The sequence below is a fragment of the Anoplopoma fimbria genome, chromosome 16 (genome assembly GCF_027596085.1).
Source record: "Anoplopoma fimbria isolate UVic2021 breed Golden Eagle Sablefish chromosome 16, Afim_UVic_2022, whole genome shotgun sequence".
Taxonomy (NCBI): domain Eukaryota; kingdom Metazoa; phylum Chordata; class Actinopteri; order Perciformes; family Anoplopomatidae; genus Anoplopoma; species Anoplopoma fimbria.
Window position 1 is genome coordinate 25,553,691 of NC_072464.1, and position 17,176 is coordinate 25,570,866.

Consider the following 17,176-nt stretch of genomic DNA (forward strand, 5'->3'; position numbering starts at 1 on the left):
TTTATTTAAATAATCAGGCATTATGCCTAACGATAAAAATATATAACTTTACCAACTTCATTTTCAATACCTGTGATCTTGGTTGCCTCTTTGGTCTCAGCAGAAACACCAACACCGTACTCATTCTCGCCTGTCACTCTGAAGAAGTAGACTCCTCCCTCCAGCAAGTCCATCACCTTGTATGTCAGTCTGTTGCAAGTGTCAGTCAACCTGGTCCAGCCTTTTTTGCTGGCCTCACGGATATCAACAAGGTAGTTCTTGACTGGTCCTCCTCCCTCATTCTCAGGAGTGTCCCAGGTTACAGTAGCAGAGGTCTTGGTCACGTCCTTGACCTCTATATGGGATGGAGGTCCAGGGGAATCCAAGACTCTGACATTGAGTGTCAAGGTGGAGGTTCCAGCTATGCTTGACAAGGTTACGGTGTATTTGCCAGAGTCATTGCGAGTTGCTTTCTCTAAGGTGATGGAGGTGAAGGTGTCTGTGGTGTCAATGACAGCACGAACTCTAAGGTCAATATCAGGCTTAGTCCATGTAACACTGGGGATGGGTTTGCCTCTGAAGGGTACTGTCATGGTGAATGAGCTACCATCCTTCACAATAAGAGTCTTTCTCATTTCGTTGCTGATATCAAAGATTGGCTCCTCCTCTCTTTTTTTGGCAACCTGTTTGTCTGACTCAGGACTGGGCTCACTGGCTCCAATCTTGTTAATGGACTTGACAACAAACACATATTCAGCCCCAGGTGTCAATCCCACCACTGTAAACTCTGTGTTCTTGGTATTCTGGACTCCAGTAATCCATTCATCATCTAAAGTATTCCTGTATTTGACTCTGTAACCAGTCACAGGTGATCCACCATCAAATAGTGGCTTATTCCATGACAGGGTGACTGATGTCTTTGTAGAGTCGATGATCTTTGGCTTAGCAGGAGGTGAAGGCAGGAACAGTGGGTCTTCAGCCTTTGTGAGTGGGCAAGCAACGCTTGGAGCACTGAGGCCCGCACAGTTCTCTGCAAACACTCTGTACTCATACTCAGCGCCCCCACGGAGGTGTGAGGCTTTGACTCTGAGGTCATAAACAGGTTTCTTGTTGACACGGCACCAGCGAAGGCCAATCTTCTCTCGCTTTTCAATGACGTACCCAGAGATACTGCTGCCACCATCAGAAACTGGTCTTTCCCAACAGATGGTCATTGCCTCACTTGTAATTGATGTGACTTGTACATTAGTGGGAGAGGCAGGCACAGTGAATGGATCCCTGGCCTTTGTCGGCTCACTCTCCAGGGCCTCACCATCCCCGTATTTGTTGACTCCCCTGACTCTGAAGATGTACTCATTTCCTTTGAGCAGCTTGGTCACTTTACAGGTTGTTGCCTTCATGTCACTATAGACAAGAGTCCAGGTGAGGCGACTGGTCTCGCGTTTCTCAACAATGTAGTGCATGATTTCAGCACCACCGTTCTCCTGTGGGGGGCCCCAGTTTATGGTGCATTTCTCGCCTGTCAGGCCAGATACTGCCAATGGTCCGGAGGCAGGTCCAGGACTGTCCAGAACTTTACAGTTGATAGCCACAGACCTGGTTCCTGCCACATTGTGCAAGGTCAGGACATATTGGCCAGAGTCCCTCCTGATAGCGTCTCTGACAATCAGTGTAGTTGTGAAATTGGTGGAGGTGACTTCACACCTGGCCTTCTCCTCAATGTCCTTTCCATCCTTAGACCATGATACAACTGGGAGTGGACGGCCCGTGATTTCAGCATCAATTCGAATGATATCTCCAGCCTTAATGACAACCAGCTGTCTAAACTTTTCTTCCAGGATAATAGTGGGCGGGTCCACATCATCCTTGACTGTGACAGGACCAGTGCTCTCTGAGGGAGCACTCAACAGCTCTGCAGAATTCTTAGTGATAACATGGAACTCATATTGGACATCTTCTGTGAGGCCTGTGACATCGAAGTAGGTGTCTTGCAGGTTGGTGAAGTTGCATTTCAGCCAGCGGCCATTGGGAAGTTCTTTTCGCTCAACAATGTACCCAGTTACCTTTATTCCGCCATCATACTCTGGCTTCTCCCAGAAGAGGGAAACTGAGTTCCTGGTAATGTTGGTGACTCTAAGATTACGTGGAGATTCACATGGATCCCTAGCTGCCACTGGGTCACTGGCCTTAGTGCATGGACCAATTCCAGCCATATTCTCAGCATAGACTCTGAACTGATAATGCAGGCCTTCTTCAATGCCTGTCATTTTAAACTGGTTCTCAGCCAGCAGACCTCTGTTGACCTTGGTCCACAGGATACTGCTTTGGTCTTTGCATTCAATGTGATAACCAATTACAGGGCTGCCACCATCACTGGCAGGTCTGCCCCATACCACGAGCATGCCATACTTGGTGGCATGGGAAACATGGACGTTGGTTGGAGGGCCAGGAGGATCGAAGGGATACTGAGCAATAACAGGAGTAGAGTCAACGGCAGAGCTCTTGCCGTAACGGTTCTCAGCTGCAATACGGAACTGATACTCTGTTCCCTGAGTGAGACGAGACACCTTGATTGATGTCCTGGCTACTGTGGCTGAGACAATCTGCCATGAGGTTGTGGTAGTGTCTCTCTTTTCCACAACATAGTTGTTAATTTGGCATCCTCCATCATAGGTTGGAGGATCCCAAGACAGAGAGATGGAGTCGGCACTCACCTCATCCATCTTAATATTGCTAGGTGGGCCAGGTTTGTCCAGGACTATAACAGAAATTTCAGCTGTGTTGGTGCCAACTGCGTTTGTCAGAGTAATCACATACTTTCCTACATCCTCCTTGGTGGCATCCTTGATGACAATCTTGGATGAAGTCTTGGAAGTAAGAACATTGACCCTTGTTGTCTGCTTAAGCACTTGGCCGTCCTTTTTCCAGGACACTTCAGGCTGAGGTCTGCCTCTGAAGGGAATATCAATCTTCAGGTCATCTCCTGCTTTTACACTGTATGTGTCGTACAACAGGTTGACAATGGGCTCCATCGTGATGTCCTTTACAACCACAGGGGTAGCCAGAGGCTTCGCATCACTCTTTCCCTTATCATTCACAGCAGTCACCCTGAAGGAATATTCTTCTCCAGTTGTTAGTCCACCAATAGTAGCCTCCAGTGCTTTGACTTCACTGCACACTGACCATTTGTCATCTCCTTTGGGCTGCATCTCAACAATAAAGTTTGTAATCTTGCTGCCTCCATCATGATCAGGTTTCTCCCAGGAAAGAGAGACTGTATGACGAGTTACGTCAACAACAACAATCTTCCCAGGAGGCAAAGGAGCCTCAGCCACCTTGACTTGATCTGTTGAGGCGGGCAGACCTACTCCGAGCTCATTCACAGCCAACACACGGAAATAGTATCGGCCTCCCTCCTGCAGGTCAGAAATCATGTAAGAGTTCCTCACACAGTTGGTGCAAACACTAGTGAAAGCCATTCTCTTCTGCTCCCTCTTCTCCACAATATAGTGCGATATCTTGGCCCCACCATCTATTGAAGGAGGCTCCCAGGACAGAGAGACAGAAGTTCTCTTCACATCCTTAACCCCCAGGTTGGTAGGAGCGCTGGGGGAGTCCAGAACTCTGACATTGATGAAGGCTGATTTAGAACCACTGAGGTTCTCAAGGTTCAGAACATATTTGCCAGTGTCGAATCTATCGACATTCTCGATCACCAGCATGGTGTAAGAGCTTGTGACTTCAATCTGGGCACGCTCATTCAAAGTGCCATCGGCCTTTGACCATCTGACCTCAGGCTCTGGCTTTCCTCTGATTGTCACAAACAGACGCAAGGTCGCGCTGGCACGAACATTGACCATCTTCCTTAGGTCAGCATCCAGTTCAATTTCAGGAGCCTCAAGCTTCTCTGCAGCGATCACAGAACCAGGCAGGTCCACATGCTCTCCTACTCCCTCACAGTTAATGGCACAGATGCGGAAGTTGTACTCCGCATTCTCCTTCAGATGCTTTACAGTGTAGTGAGTGGCCTGAACACCAGTGTGTGGTGTGCAAGTGATCCACTCATCATCTGCTGCCTCCTTCATTTCAACAACATATCCGCTTATCTGAGCTCCACCATCATAAATAGGCCTGGTCCAGGACAGGGAAACTGTGGAGCTTGAATGGCTGGTGACTTTGGGGTTATTTGGAGATCCTGGTGGATAAATGGCATCACAGGCTTTGATGTATTCAGTTGGTGCACTAGGCTTTCCCACACCACCAGCGTTTTCAGCTGAGATCCTGAATTCATAGGAGTGGCCCTCTGTGAGGCCAGTGCATCTGAATCTCAGGTCACTCAGTCTCTTCTTATTGCACTTAGTCCATCTGATGCCATCTTTATCACGTTTTTCAAGGATATATCCTTCAATCTCAGCTCCTCCATTATGCTCTGGTCTCTCCCATGTAAGCACAATGGAGTCTCTTGTGATAGCGCTGGTCTCAGGGGTGGAGGGGGCACTGGGAGGGGTGAAAGGATCACGAGCAATAACAGGCTCAGATTCCAAAGGCTCACCAACACCATATTTATTCACAGCTGTAACTCTAAAGATGTATTCATTGCCAGGCAGCAGTTTGGTGATTTTGTAGCTGATGGCCTGGATCTTGGGCTCAACCACAGTCCATGACAAACGACTGGTCTCTCTCTTCTCAATGATGTAGTGGGAGATGCTGGCTCCACCATCATGTGAGGGATGGTTCCAGTGCAGATAACATTTCTCCGCTCTGACCCCTTTGACTTCTAGTGGGCCATCTGGAGGACCAGGTCTATCCAGAACTTTAACATTAACTGGGACCATCTTGATTCCTCCTACATTGACAAGTTTGAGGGAAAAGTGTCCACCATCCACTCTGATGCAATCCTTGACTGTCAGAATGGTACGTGTGAGGGTGGTCTTGACCTCCATTCTTGGTGTGGCATTGTCAACCTCTTTTCCATCCTTTAACCAAATTACTTCAGGCAGAGGCTTTCCAGTATAGTCGGCATCAATGACAAATGTCTCACCAGCACTAACAACAGTCAGATCCTTGAATTTAGAATCCAAGGTTGCGTCTGGAGCCTCAATTTCATCTTTGGCAGTAATCTCTCCTGTGCTCTGAGAAGGACGGCTGGAAATTCCAGCAGCGTTCCTGGCAATGACTCTGTACTCATAAACACAGTCCTCAGTCAGGCCAGTGATAGTGTACTGGGTATCAATGATGTTGGTGAAGCTGGCCTTCATCCAGCGGGTATCTGGGTGCTTCTTCCTCTCAATCAGATAGCCAGTGATGGCACTGCCTCCATCATACTGTGGCCTTGTCCACCGTAGCGTCACATGATTTCTGGTAATTTGAATGGCCTCAGGAGTGCCTGGTGGGTCACAGGGGTCCCTGGCTACTGTGCTCTCAGACACCTTGCTAACTGGACTGAGTCCAGCAATGTTCTCGGCATAAACTCTGAATTCATACTCAATACCTTCTTCCAGCTCTGAAGTCTTGAAACGTGTGTCTGGGATTAGAAGCTTGTTGAGTTTAGTCCACAAGAGGCTGTTCTTCTCCTTTCTCTCGAGGTGATAGCCTAGAACTGGGCTGCCTCCGTTGTTGGTGGGAGCTTTCCACTCAACAACCATGTTTTCCTTTGTTGCAGCAGAAACAATTGGTGTTCCCGGAGCAGCAGGCTCGCTAAATGGATACTGAGCAATAACATTAGAAGAGACAATGGCAGAACTCTTTCCATATCTATTCTCAGCTGACACTCTGAATTGATACTCAGTTCCAGTCTTTAAGTTGGTGACTTTGATGGTTGTTCTGGCAATAGTAGCAGACACAATCTGCCATGCTGTCGTTGTGGTATCTCTCTTCTCCACAATGTAGTTGTTGATCTGACAGCCTCCAGTATACTCTGGTGGCTCCCAGGATAGGTTGACATAATTAGAGCTCACCTCCTCAATCTTCAGAGGGCCTGTGGGTGGGCCAGGCTTTTCAAGAATAATTACAGTAATCTCCTCTGTAGCTGTTCCAACACTGCTGGTGGCTGTGATGGTGTATTTACCAGAGTCTCCCTTATTTGCATCCTTGATGCACAGCTTCGCAGATGACAGTGTGCTGGATACATTTAGTCTAGTTGTCTCCTTAAGAGCTTGTCCATCCTTCTTCCATTCAACCTTGGGAACAGGGCGCCCAAGCACTGGAATCTCAATCTTCAGATCCTCACCACTCTGTAAGCTGTAAGTGTTGAATGCCATCTTGAATCCAGGCTTGATAGTTACATCTTTAGCAGTGACTGGTGCTGCCAGAGCCCTGGGGTCACTCTTTCCCTTTTCATTGAAAGCTGACACTCTAAACAGGTACTCATGCCCCGCACTTAAGCTTGTGACAGTGCCCTCACAAGCTTTGGTTGTGGCGGCCACCACCCATTCTTCTGTACCCACAGGTTGCATCTCAATGTAGTAGCCCATGATCCTGCTGCCTCCATCATGGTCTGGCTTCTCCCAGGAGAAGGAGGCAGAGGTTTTGGTCACTTCAGTCAAAGTGACTTTACCAACTGATAGAGGAGGCTCAGAGGTCTTAACTGAGTCCTCTGTCTCAGCTGGCTGTCCAACACCAAACTCATTCTCCGCTAATACTCTGAAATAGTAGATATTTCCCTCAGTGAGGCCAGTGATACGGTAGCTTGTCTTTGTGCACTTGTTGTCCACGTTAGAGTAAACATTTCTGGTAGACTCACGCTTTTCAACCAGGTAATTCTTGATTCTTGCACCTCCATCAATAATAGGAGGCTCCCAGGTCAGAGTGACACTTTCCCTCTTAATGTCTTTTACTGTCAGATTCAGAGGGGCCCCTGGAGTGTCCAGAACTTTAACAGAAACAAAGGCTGATTTGGTGCCAGCGCTATTTTCCAACTTGAGGATGTATTTTCCAGCATCATATTTGTCACAGATGTCAATGGAGAGCTGAGAGTACTCTTCACCAGAGTCTATCCGAGCTTTACTGGGCAGTGCTCCATCCTCCTTGGCCCAGCTGATCTCAGGAGTAGGATGGCCCTTGAATGGAATACAGATTTTCATAGAGCCTCCTGCGCGGACAACTATTCCCTTCCTGAGCTCGGCATCCAGAATCATCTCTGGGGGATCAAGCTTATCCAATGGTTTCACGACTCCCTCGATCTCGGTGGGCTCTCCAACACCCAGTTTGTTGATGGCACATATGCGCACCTTGTATTCCTGGTGCTCTATCAACTTAGTGATGGTGAACTTGGTAGCATTAACTCCAGAGGGCAGGGTGCATATGCTCCATTCCTCCTCATCAGCCTTAGTAATTTCCACAGCATATCCTTGAATCTCACAACCACCATCATAGATAGGCCGGTGCCAGGCAAGACTGATGGTGTCTTTAGTCACGTCAACCACATGAGCATTGGAGGGACAGCCCGGTTCAAAGGAAGGGTCACAGGCTTTGAGGTAGGATGTAGCTGGGCTTGGCTGACCCACTCCAGCTACATTCTCAGCAGATACCCTGAATTCATATTCATGGTCCTCAGTCAGTCCTGTCACTCTGAAACGTAAGTCTGTCACTCTGCGTTTGTTGCACTTAGTCCATCTCACTCCAGCTCTGTCTCTCTTCTCAACAATGTAACCAACAATCTCACTGCCTCCAGTTGTCTCAGGGCGGTTCCAGCAGACAGTCATGGAATCTCTGATAATGTTAGTGATCTCAAGCTCCTGAGGTGAGCCAGGGGGAACAAATGGATTTCTCATGATAACTGGCACTGATTCAAGAGGCTCACCTGTGCCATATTTGTTGACAGCCATGACTCTGAAGATGTACTCATTGCCCTTCAACAATTTGGTAACCTTGAACATGGTAGCTCCACAGTCACTGGAGACTAGAGTCCATGCCAGGCGGCTTGTTTCTCTCTTCTGAATGGTGTAGTAAGAAATGCTGGCTCCTCCATCGTGCCTGGGGGGCAGCCATGACAGGGAGCACTTTTCCTCAGTGACATTGCTGACGGTAAGAGGTCCCTCTGAGGGGCCTGGTCTATCCAGGACCTTCACACTGAATGGGACAGTCTTGGTTCCAGCCACATTAGTCAGAACCAGTGTGTACTGTCCACCATCCACTCTGATGGCATCCTTCACAACGAGCAAAGCCTTAAAATCTGTGTTTTTGATCTCAGCTCTTGCTGAGTTTTCAACTTCAACATTTCCCTTGAACCACTGAGCTGTGGGGATGGGCTTTCCTTCCACACTAGCCTCCAGACTGAAAGTCTCTCCAGCATTGATAACAATGGTCTGGTTGTACATGGGATCCGTCTCACACTTAGGTGGGTCCAGTTCATCATTGGCTGTGATGGATCCTGTGCTCTCAGAGGGCTTGCTGACAGCACCAGCTGCATTCCTTGCAATTACTCTGAAATCATATTTACTGTCTTCCGTCAGGCCAGTAACTGTAAACTCATGTTCAATGACGTTTGCAAAGCTGGCCTTCATCCATTTTCCCTCAGGAAGGTCACGTTTCTCCACTACATAGCCAGTAATTAAGCTTCCACCATTGTACTCTGGAGCGGTCCACTTTAGCTTCACTGAGTGCCTGGTCACAATCAGAGCCTCAGGACGGCCAGGAGGATAACATGGGTCACGTGCTACATAAACCTCAGAGACTTTGCTGCATTTTCCGATGCCAACAATATTCTCAGCATAGACTCTGTACTCATACTCAATGCCTTCTTCAAGAGGAGTAGATTTGAACCTGCAGTCTTGGATGAGCATTTTGTTGATCTTGGTCCAGAGGATACTGTTCTTCTCCTTTCTCTCAAGATGGTAGCCCAAAATGGCACTGCCTCCATCAGATGGGGGTTTGTGCCACTCAACCAGCATATAGTCTTTAGAGTATGTAGACACAAATGGTGTTCCTGGTGGGCCAGGCTCCTGGAACGGATACTGAGCCACAACAGGCTCAGAATCAATTGCATAACTCTTTCCATATCTGTTCTCAGCATAGATTCTGAACTGGTATTCACTGCCTGTCTTCAGATTGCTCAATTTTAGCGTGGTCCTTGCCACAGTGGCAGATACGACCACCCAGTTGGTAGTTGTTGTGTCTCTCTTCTCAACCACATAGTTGGATATTGGGCAACCACCTGTATATGTAGGAGGTTCCCAGTTAAGAGTAAGACTTTCAGCACTGACATCCTCCAATTTGACAGGGCCCGTAGGTGGGCCTGGCTTGTCCAGGGTAATCACCTCAATAGTGGCATCCTTGGAACCCAGGGAATTGACGATATTGATGCTGTACATGCCTCCATCCTCTCTGGTAGCATCCTTTATGGTGAGAGTGGTGTGACGTACTGAGTCGGTGACATTGACTCTGGTGGTCTGCTTAAGGGCTGCTCCATCCTTGGTCCAAGTGATGGTTGGCTTTGGATGACCAGCAACTGGGACCTCAATCTTAAGATCATAGCCCACCTGGACACTGTAGGTGCTCACTGGGGGTCTAACAGAAGGCTCAATCACAAGGTCCTTGGCTACAACTGATTGAGCTAGTTGTCTTGGGTCACTTTTGCCCTTCTCATTTACAGCAACAACTCTGAACTGGTACTCCTCTCCCTTGAGCAGATTTGTCACTACAGTCTCCAGTGCTTTCCCACTAGAGCACAGAGACCAAGTTTCACTGTCCTTAGGTGCCAATTCAACTTCATAGTAACTGACCCTACTGCCGCCATCATGTTCAGGCTTTTCCCAGCTGAGAGTTACAGTGCTACAAGTGACGTCAACAACACTGACTTTACCAGGTGGCTGAGGCTTTTCAGATATCTTAATTGGGTCTATAGTTTTAGCAGGGAGACCCACACCGTATTCATTCTCAGCCAGGACTCTGAAGAAGAAGAGTCCACCCTCTGGAAGAGGCTCAACCTTCCATGTCATCTTGTTGCAGGTTGTGATGGGAGAATAAACTTTCCTTGTGCTCTCACGCTTCTCAACAATATAATGCTTTATCTTTGAGCCGCCATCCAGATGTGGAGGCTCCCATGTGAGAGTGACGGAATTCTTGGTAATCTCTTTCACCAAGAAGTTAGCTGGTGGACCAGGTGAATCCAAGACTCTGACACTGATGAAGACTGACTTTACTCCGCTGGCATTCTCTGCAGTCAGGGTGTACTTGCCAGTGTCAAATCTGTCCACATTCTCAATGACAAGTGAAGCATAGCTGCCTGTATTATCAATCTGGGCAGTCTCCTTAATCTCGCCCTCTGCCTTGCCCCATTTCACCTCAGGAGCTGGACGGCCTCTCACAGGAACAAACAGCCGGAGAGTGCATGCTGCTCTAATGTTGATCATCTTTCTCATATCAGCATCCAATTCAAGATCAGGAGCCTCAAGCTTTTCCTCCAGCAGAATTTTTCCTGGAATATCAGCATGCTCCCCAACACCAACTTTGTTGATGGCGCACACTCTGAATTGGTATTCGTGCTTTTCCAGAAGCTTTTTCACTGTAAACTTGGTGTCTGTGATTCCAGTTGGAGGAGTGCACATAAACCACTCATCAGCTGCTGCATTGCAGGCCTCAACAATGTAAGCCTGAATTTCACAGCCACCATCATAGATGGGTTTGCCCCATGTCAGGGAAACAGTGGACCTTGATGTGTCAACCACCTTGGGGTTGTTTGGTGGGCCTGCTTTGAAGATAGGATCCAATGCTTTGTAATACACTGTTGGTGCACTAGGTGTACCAACACCTGCAGCATTTTCAGCAGAAACTCTGAATTCATAGCTGTGGTTTTCTAGGAGCCCTGTCACTCTAAAGCGCAGCTCACTCACTGTGCGCTTGTTGCATCTTGTCCATCTTACACCGTCCTTGTCACGTTTCTCAACAATGTATCCCTGAATAGGGTTGCCACCATCATTAGTTGGTCTATCCCAGGTCACCACCATTGAGTCTTTGGTGATTGTGGAGACTTCTACCTCTGTTGGTGAGCTGGGAGTGACGAATGGATTTTTGGCAATCATCGGCTCAGATTCCAGAGGCTCACCAACTCCGTATTTGTTGACCGGAATCACTCTGAAGATGTACTCATTACCAGGAAGAAGTTTTGTGATCTTCAGGTTCAATGTCTGAACTTTTTGTTCAACTACAGTCCAAACCAGTCGGCTGGTTTCCCTCCTCTCAACAATGTAATGAGAAACATCGCTACCTCCATCTTGCAGGGGAGATTTCCAGGCAATGGAGCATTTCTCATTGGCGACCCCATAGATGGAGATTGGGCCATCAGGTGGACCTGGTCTGTCCAGGACCTTGACATTTATGTTGACAGATTTCTCTCCTCCAACATTCTTTACCAGCAAAGTGTATTGACCTCCATCAACACGGATAGCTTCTTTAACTATTAGGCAAGTTGTAAAGTCTGTGTTCTTGAGCTCTAGGCGTGCTGCTTCAGAAATCTCTTGGCCCTCCTTCAGCCAGTGTACTATGGGCACAGGCTTACCATAGATACCAGCCTCGAGCCTGAATGTCTCTCCAGCATTTACCACCACAGCCTGGGTGTACTTAGCTTCTAAGTCAATCTTGGGTGGATCCACCTCATCCTTAGCAGTGATGGTTCCAGTGGTATCAGAGGGCTTGCTGGAGACGCCTGCTGAATTCCTGGCGATGACACGAAACTCATAAGTCTGATCTTCAGTAAGTCCTGTGACAACAAATTTAGTTTCAATGACGTTGGCGAAACTAGCCTTCATCCAGCGGCCGGCTCCTTCCTTCTTCTCAACCACATAGCCTGTGATCTTGATGCCGCCGTCATACTCAGGTTTGGTCCATCTGAGTGTCACTTGGTTTCTTGTCACAATGACAGCCTCTGGTTTTCCTGGTCTGTCACAAGGATCTCTGGCCACTTGCATTTCACTCAGTTTGCTGGCTTTGCTGAGACCAACAATGTTCTCTGCATAGACTCTGAACTCATATTCAATACCCTCCTCAAGGCCCACAACCTTAAATCGTGTCTCTGGGATTAGTTGTTTATTCTGTTTCACCCACAGAATACTGTTTCTCTCCTTGAGCTCCAAGTGGTAGCCCAGAATTTTGCTCCCACCATCATTGCTGGGTTTATCCCAAACAACCACCATGCTCTCCTTGGTGGCAGACTGGACCACAACAGAACGTGGTGAGCTAGGAACTTCAAATGGATACTGAGCAACAATGGTTTCAGAGAGCAGGAGAGAGGACTTGCCATATCTATTCTCTGCAGCAATCCTAAACTGGTACTCGATTCCAGTCTTTAGACGGGCTGCCTTAATAGTTGTTCTGGCAACAGTAGCTGACACAATCTGCCAGTTAGTGGTAGATGTGTCTCTTTTCTCAACAATGTAATTGTTGATGGCACATCCACCGTCATACTCTGGTGGATTCCAGGACAAGACCAAGCTGTCAGCAGTAACCTCATCAAGCTTAATTGGGCCAGTTGGAGGACCAGGCTTATCTAGAACAATGACACTGAGGTCCGTAGATGATTCACCAACTGTGTTGGTTAGTTTGATAGTGTATGTGCCCACATCATCCCTGCAAGCCTCCTTAATAACCAGGAGAAGGTTTTTGTCTGTTGCTTCAGCATTAACTCTTGTTGTCTCCTTGAGAACAATGCCATCTTTGAGCCAAGTTGCTGTGGCCTTTGGACAGGCAGCATATGGCACATCTATCTTCAGATCATCTCCTGCTAACACACTGCATGTGCTGAAAAGCAGTTTGAAGGTTGGTGAGATGACTAGGTCTTTGGCCACCACAGGCAAACTAAGAGGACGTGGATCACTGACTCCCTTTTCATTGGTGGCTGAGATACGGAACATGTACTCCTCACCTTGTGTAAGGCCAGTTACAAGAGCCCCATTGGACTTTACCACCATGACCTGGGTCCACTTCTCACTGCCTTTACCCTGCATCTCAACAATATAGCCTGTGATTCTGCTGCCACCATCATAGTCAGGCTTTTCCCAGCTTAGTGTGACACTGGAGCTGGTAACTTCAAGAAGGGACACTTTACCGGGTGGTAGAGGCTTCTCTGACACTCTAATTGGTTCAGGAGTCTCTACTGGTAGACCGATGCCATATTCATTCTCAGCCAGGATTCTAAAGCAGTACATCTTTCCTTCCTCCAGCTCTCCAACTTTCCAGCTGGACTTATGGCAGCTGGCACAGACTGTTGAGTAAGCTTTTCTGGTTGACTCACGCTTCTCAACAATGTAGTTGCGGACTCTTGAGCCACCATCAATGAGAGGTGCATCCCAAACGAGGGAAACTGAATCCCGGGTGATCTCCTTGACAAATAGATTCTGAGGTGCTCCAGGTGTATCAAGCACCCGGACATTTACAAAGGCTGTTTTGCTTCCTGAGGAATTTTCCACCGTCACCATGTATTTACCCGCATCAAACCTGTCAACATTGTCTACCTGAAGAGTGGTGAATGACGAGGTGATTTCAATGTTAGCTCGGTCCAGGGATTCTCCATGCTCTCGTGACCATTTAACTTCAGGTACTGGTCTGCCCTTAATAGGAACAAAGAGTCTCAGTGTGCTACAGGCTCTGATGCTGACCACCTTACGCAGCTCTGCTCCAAGTTCAATTTCTGGGGAAAGCTGTCTGTCCTCAGCCTTGGGGGTTCCAGGAACAGCAGCAGGTTCTCCCACTCCCTCACAATTAGTGGCACAGATGTTGATTTTGTACTCTTGGTTTTCCTTCAAGTTGGTTATGGTGAAGGAAGTGGCTGTCCATCCCTTCTTGGGAGTGTGTATCGTCCACTCATCCTCCTCAGGAAGGCAGGTCTCCACAATGTAACCAGTGATTTCCGAACCACCATCATAGACAGGCTTGTTCCAGGCAAGGGTGATGGAAGACTTGGTTGTGTCCAGGACTCTGGGGTTCCCTGGAGGTCCAGGCTGGAAGATGGTGTCTACAGCTTTGTAAAATGGACTTGAAAGACTAGGCTGGCTTAGACCAGCGTTATTCTCAGCAAAAACTCTGAATTCATATTCATGTCCTGGTGTGAGGCCAGAGGCCTTAAAGCGCAGGTCAGTTACAGTCCTCTTGTTGCATTTAACCCAGCGCAGGCCTGTCTTATCCCTTCTCTCAATTATGTAGGTGTTCAATCTGCTGCCTCCATCATGTTCAGGGCGCTCCCAGCAGACGACCATGGAATCTTTGGTAATGGTGGTGACTTCAGGCTGATGTGGTGGGTCACTGGGGACATACGGGTTGGCACAGATGACAGGTTCAGACTCCAGAGGCTCACCCACACCATACTTATTGACAGCCATGACTCTGAAGACATATTCATTGCCCTTCAGGAGCTTGGTGACCTTGAACCTGTTTGCCTGAAGGTCTGTGGCCACGTTTGTCCATGCCAATCTACTGGTCTCTCGCCTCTGAATGATAAAGTACTCGATCTTGGCACCGCCATCATGTGTTGGATGAAGCCAGTTAAGGACACATTTCTCAGCAGTGACGTCAGAAACAGTGAGGGAGTCTGGTGGACCAGGTCTGTCGAGCACCTTGACATTAAAGGTGAACTTGGCAAAGCCACCGGGATTGCTGGCGGTAAGTGTAAAAACACCTCCGTCCCTCCTCAGGGAGTCTTTGTTCATTAGAGTTGTGTGGAAATCAGTTGTCTTTATCTCTAGCTTGGCTGTATCCTCAAGCTCCTTTCCTTCCTTGGTCCATACCAGAGATGGGATTGGCCTGCCAGTCACACTGGCCTCCAGCTTGAACAAATCTCCTGCCATAACAACAACATTGCTGCTATACGATGCATCAACATCAAGCCTGGGCTCTTCAATGTCATCTCTGCATGTGATTGCCTCTGATGACTGGGAGGGAGCACTGACAGCACCAGCTGAGTTTCTAGCAAACACACGGAATTCATAAGTTGCATCTTCGATCAGACCACTGACTGTGTAGATGGTTTCTAGGATGTTGTTGAAGTTGGCTTTAAGCCAGCGTCCATTGGGCATCTCTCTCCTCTCTACTGTGTATCCAGTGATGGAAAATCCACCATCTCCCTCTGGTTTGGTCCACGAAACAGTCACCTCATGTCTGGTGATATTCAGTGCCACAGGTCTGCCTGGTGGGTCAACTGGGTCCAAAGCATGCATAGGCTCAGAGGGTTTGCTTGGTTTGCTAAGACCAGCCATGTTTTCAGCAATAACACGGTGTTCATACACGATTCCATCAACGAGGCCTGTTGATTTGAAGATATTTCCGACAACAATCGCTTTGCTGATTCTCTGCCACAGAATGCTGTTTTTCTCTTTTCTGTCCACATGATAGCCAAGGATGACACTGCCTCCATCAGTGGAAGGCTCATTCCAGCTCAGAGTCATAGCATCCTTGTTGAAAGATGTGACCACTGGAGTGCCTGGCTGGCCTGGCACATCAAATGGATACGCAGCCACCACTGGTTCAGAGACAATGCATGGTCCAATGCCATATCTGTTCTGTGCCTTGACACGGAACTGATATTGTGTTCCAGTGTTGAGTCGGGCTGCCTTGAATGTGGTGCGGATCACTGTAGCTGCCAACTCCATCCAGGAAGTTCCGGTAGTCTCCCGCATCTCAACAATATAGTTGTTGATGGGAACGCCTCCATCATTCTCTGGTGCCTCCCAAGACATGAGAACATAATCACATGAAACCTCGTCCAGCTTTATGGGACCAGTGGGGGGACCTGGAATGTCGTGGACCAGGACTGTGATCGTCTCAGTCACTGTACCCAGCATGTTCTTTCCAGTCATGGAATACTGGCCTCCATCAGTCCTCTTGATCTCACCGATGTTGAGGATAGTTGATGTTGGTGTGGTTTCAACGTTGATTCTTTGTGTCTCCTTGAGCACTATGTCACCCTTCTTCCAAGAAACCACAGGTCTGGGTTTACCGAGCACTGGAATGTCCACCTTGACGCGGTCCCCTGCTTTGGCGATTACCGTCATCTGGTAGACTCCACGCAGGTCAAAGGAAGGAGCGGAGGTCTGCTCTTTTATAATAGCAGGCCTGCTCTCACGTGGGTCACTCCTGCCTGATGCATTGACAGCCATTATGCGGAAGGTATATTCTGCGCCCTCAATCAGATCTGTGACAGTGTAGTCCAGAGCCTTCATGGTGGCCACATGGACCCACTGGTCAGTGTCCTTCTTCTGGGCCTCAATGACATATCCGGTGATCAAGCTGCCACCATCATGCAGGGGCTTGGTCCATGCCAGACTGGCACTGTCAGCTGTCACATCTGTGACATACAAGTTCTCTGGTGGAGAGGGGGCCTGAGACACTCTGATTGGCTCAGGGGATTCAGCAGGCTCACCGACGCCCAGGTCATTCTCAGCAGAGATACGGAAGTAGTAGTACGCTCCCTCCTCAAGGTCGGTAAACTTGAAGGAGCATTTCTGCCATGTTGTGCTAATTACTGTGTAGGCTTTCTTGGTGGCCTCCCTTTTTTCAATAACATAGTTGCAAATCTTAGAACCACCATCGATTATAGGGATTTCCCACTGGAGGGTGATGCTGTTCTTGGTGATCTCTCTAGGCTTGACATTGACTGGTGGTCCTGGTGTGTCCAAAACCTTCACATTAACAAAGCCAGTCTTCTTCCCAGCAACGTTCTCGAGACACAGGTTGTACTTTCCAGCATCGTATCTGGTGCAGTCAGGAATAACCAGTAGGGTGTAGGACTCTGTAGTATCAATGTGTGCACGTGTTTTCAGGTTGGTATCATCTTTGCTCCAGGTTACTTCAGGAACAGGACGACCCCTGATGGGAACAAACATACGAATTGAAGCACGGCACCTGACCACGAGGGTCTTCCTGAGTTCAGCGTCCAGTTCAAAGTCTGGCAGTGTCTCCTGGTCCACCAGTTCAGTCACTTTCTCAACTTCTGCAGGCTCGCCAACTCCCTCTGAGTTTACAGCGGTGACTCTGAAGTGGTATTTGCCTCCTTTCTGTAGTTTACCAATGACATATTTAGTAGCTTTCAATTGATATTGTGTCTCCACCTCCCAGTCATCGTGCCCTTCCTTTTTGTACTCAACAATATATCCTTCTACTTCAAGACCACCATCGTAGTGGGGTCGGCCCCAAACAAAGGTAGCTGTGGTTTTTGTGGTGTCCGTTATTCTGGCGTTGGATGGAGGACCAGGTGGATCTATTGGACAAG

At 48.2% G+C, this 17,176-nt stretch overlaps 1 protein-coding gene across 1 annotated transcript in view; it reads right to left on the reverse strand.

The window, feature by feature from the left end:
- ttn.2 (titin, tandem duplicate 2) overlaps positions 1-17,176 on the reverse strand; it is a 201,248-nt gene that overhangs the window by 27,951 nt on the left and 156,121 nt on the right. Inside the window, 1 exon segment of the mRNA XM_054614804.1 lies at positions 71-17,164. Within this exon segment, the coding sequence (XP_054470779.1) occupies positions 71-17,164 (17,094 nt within the window).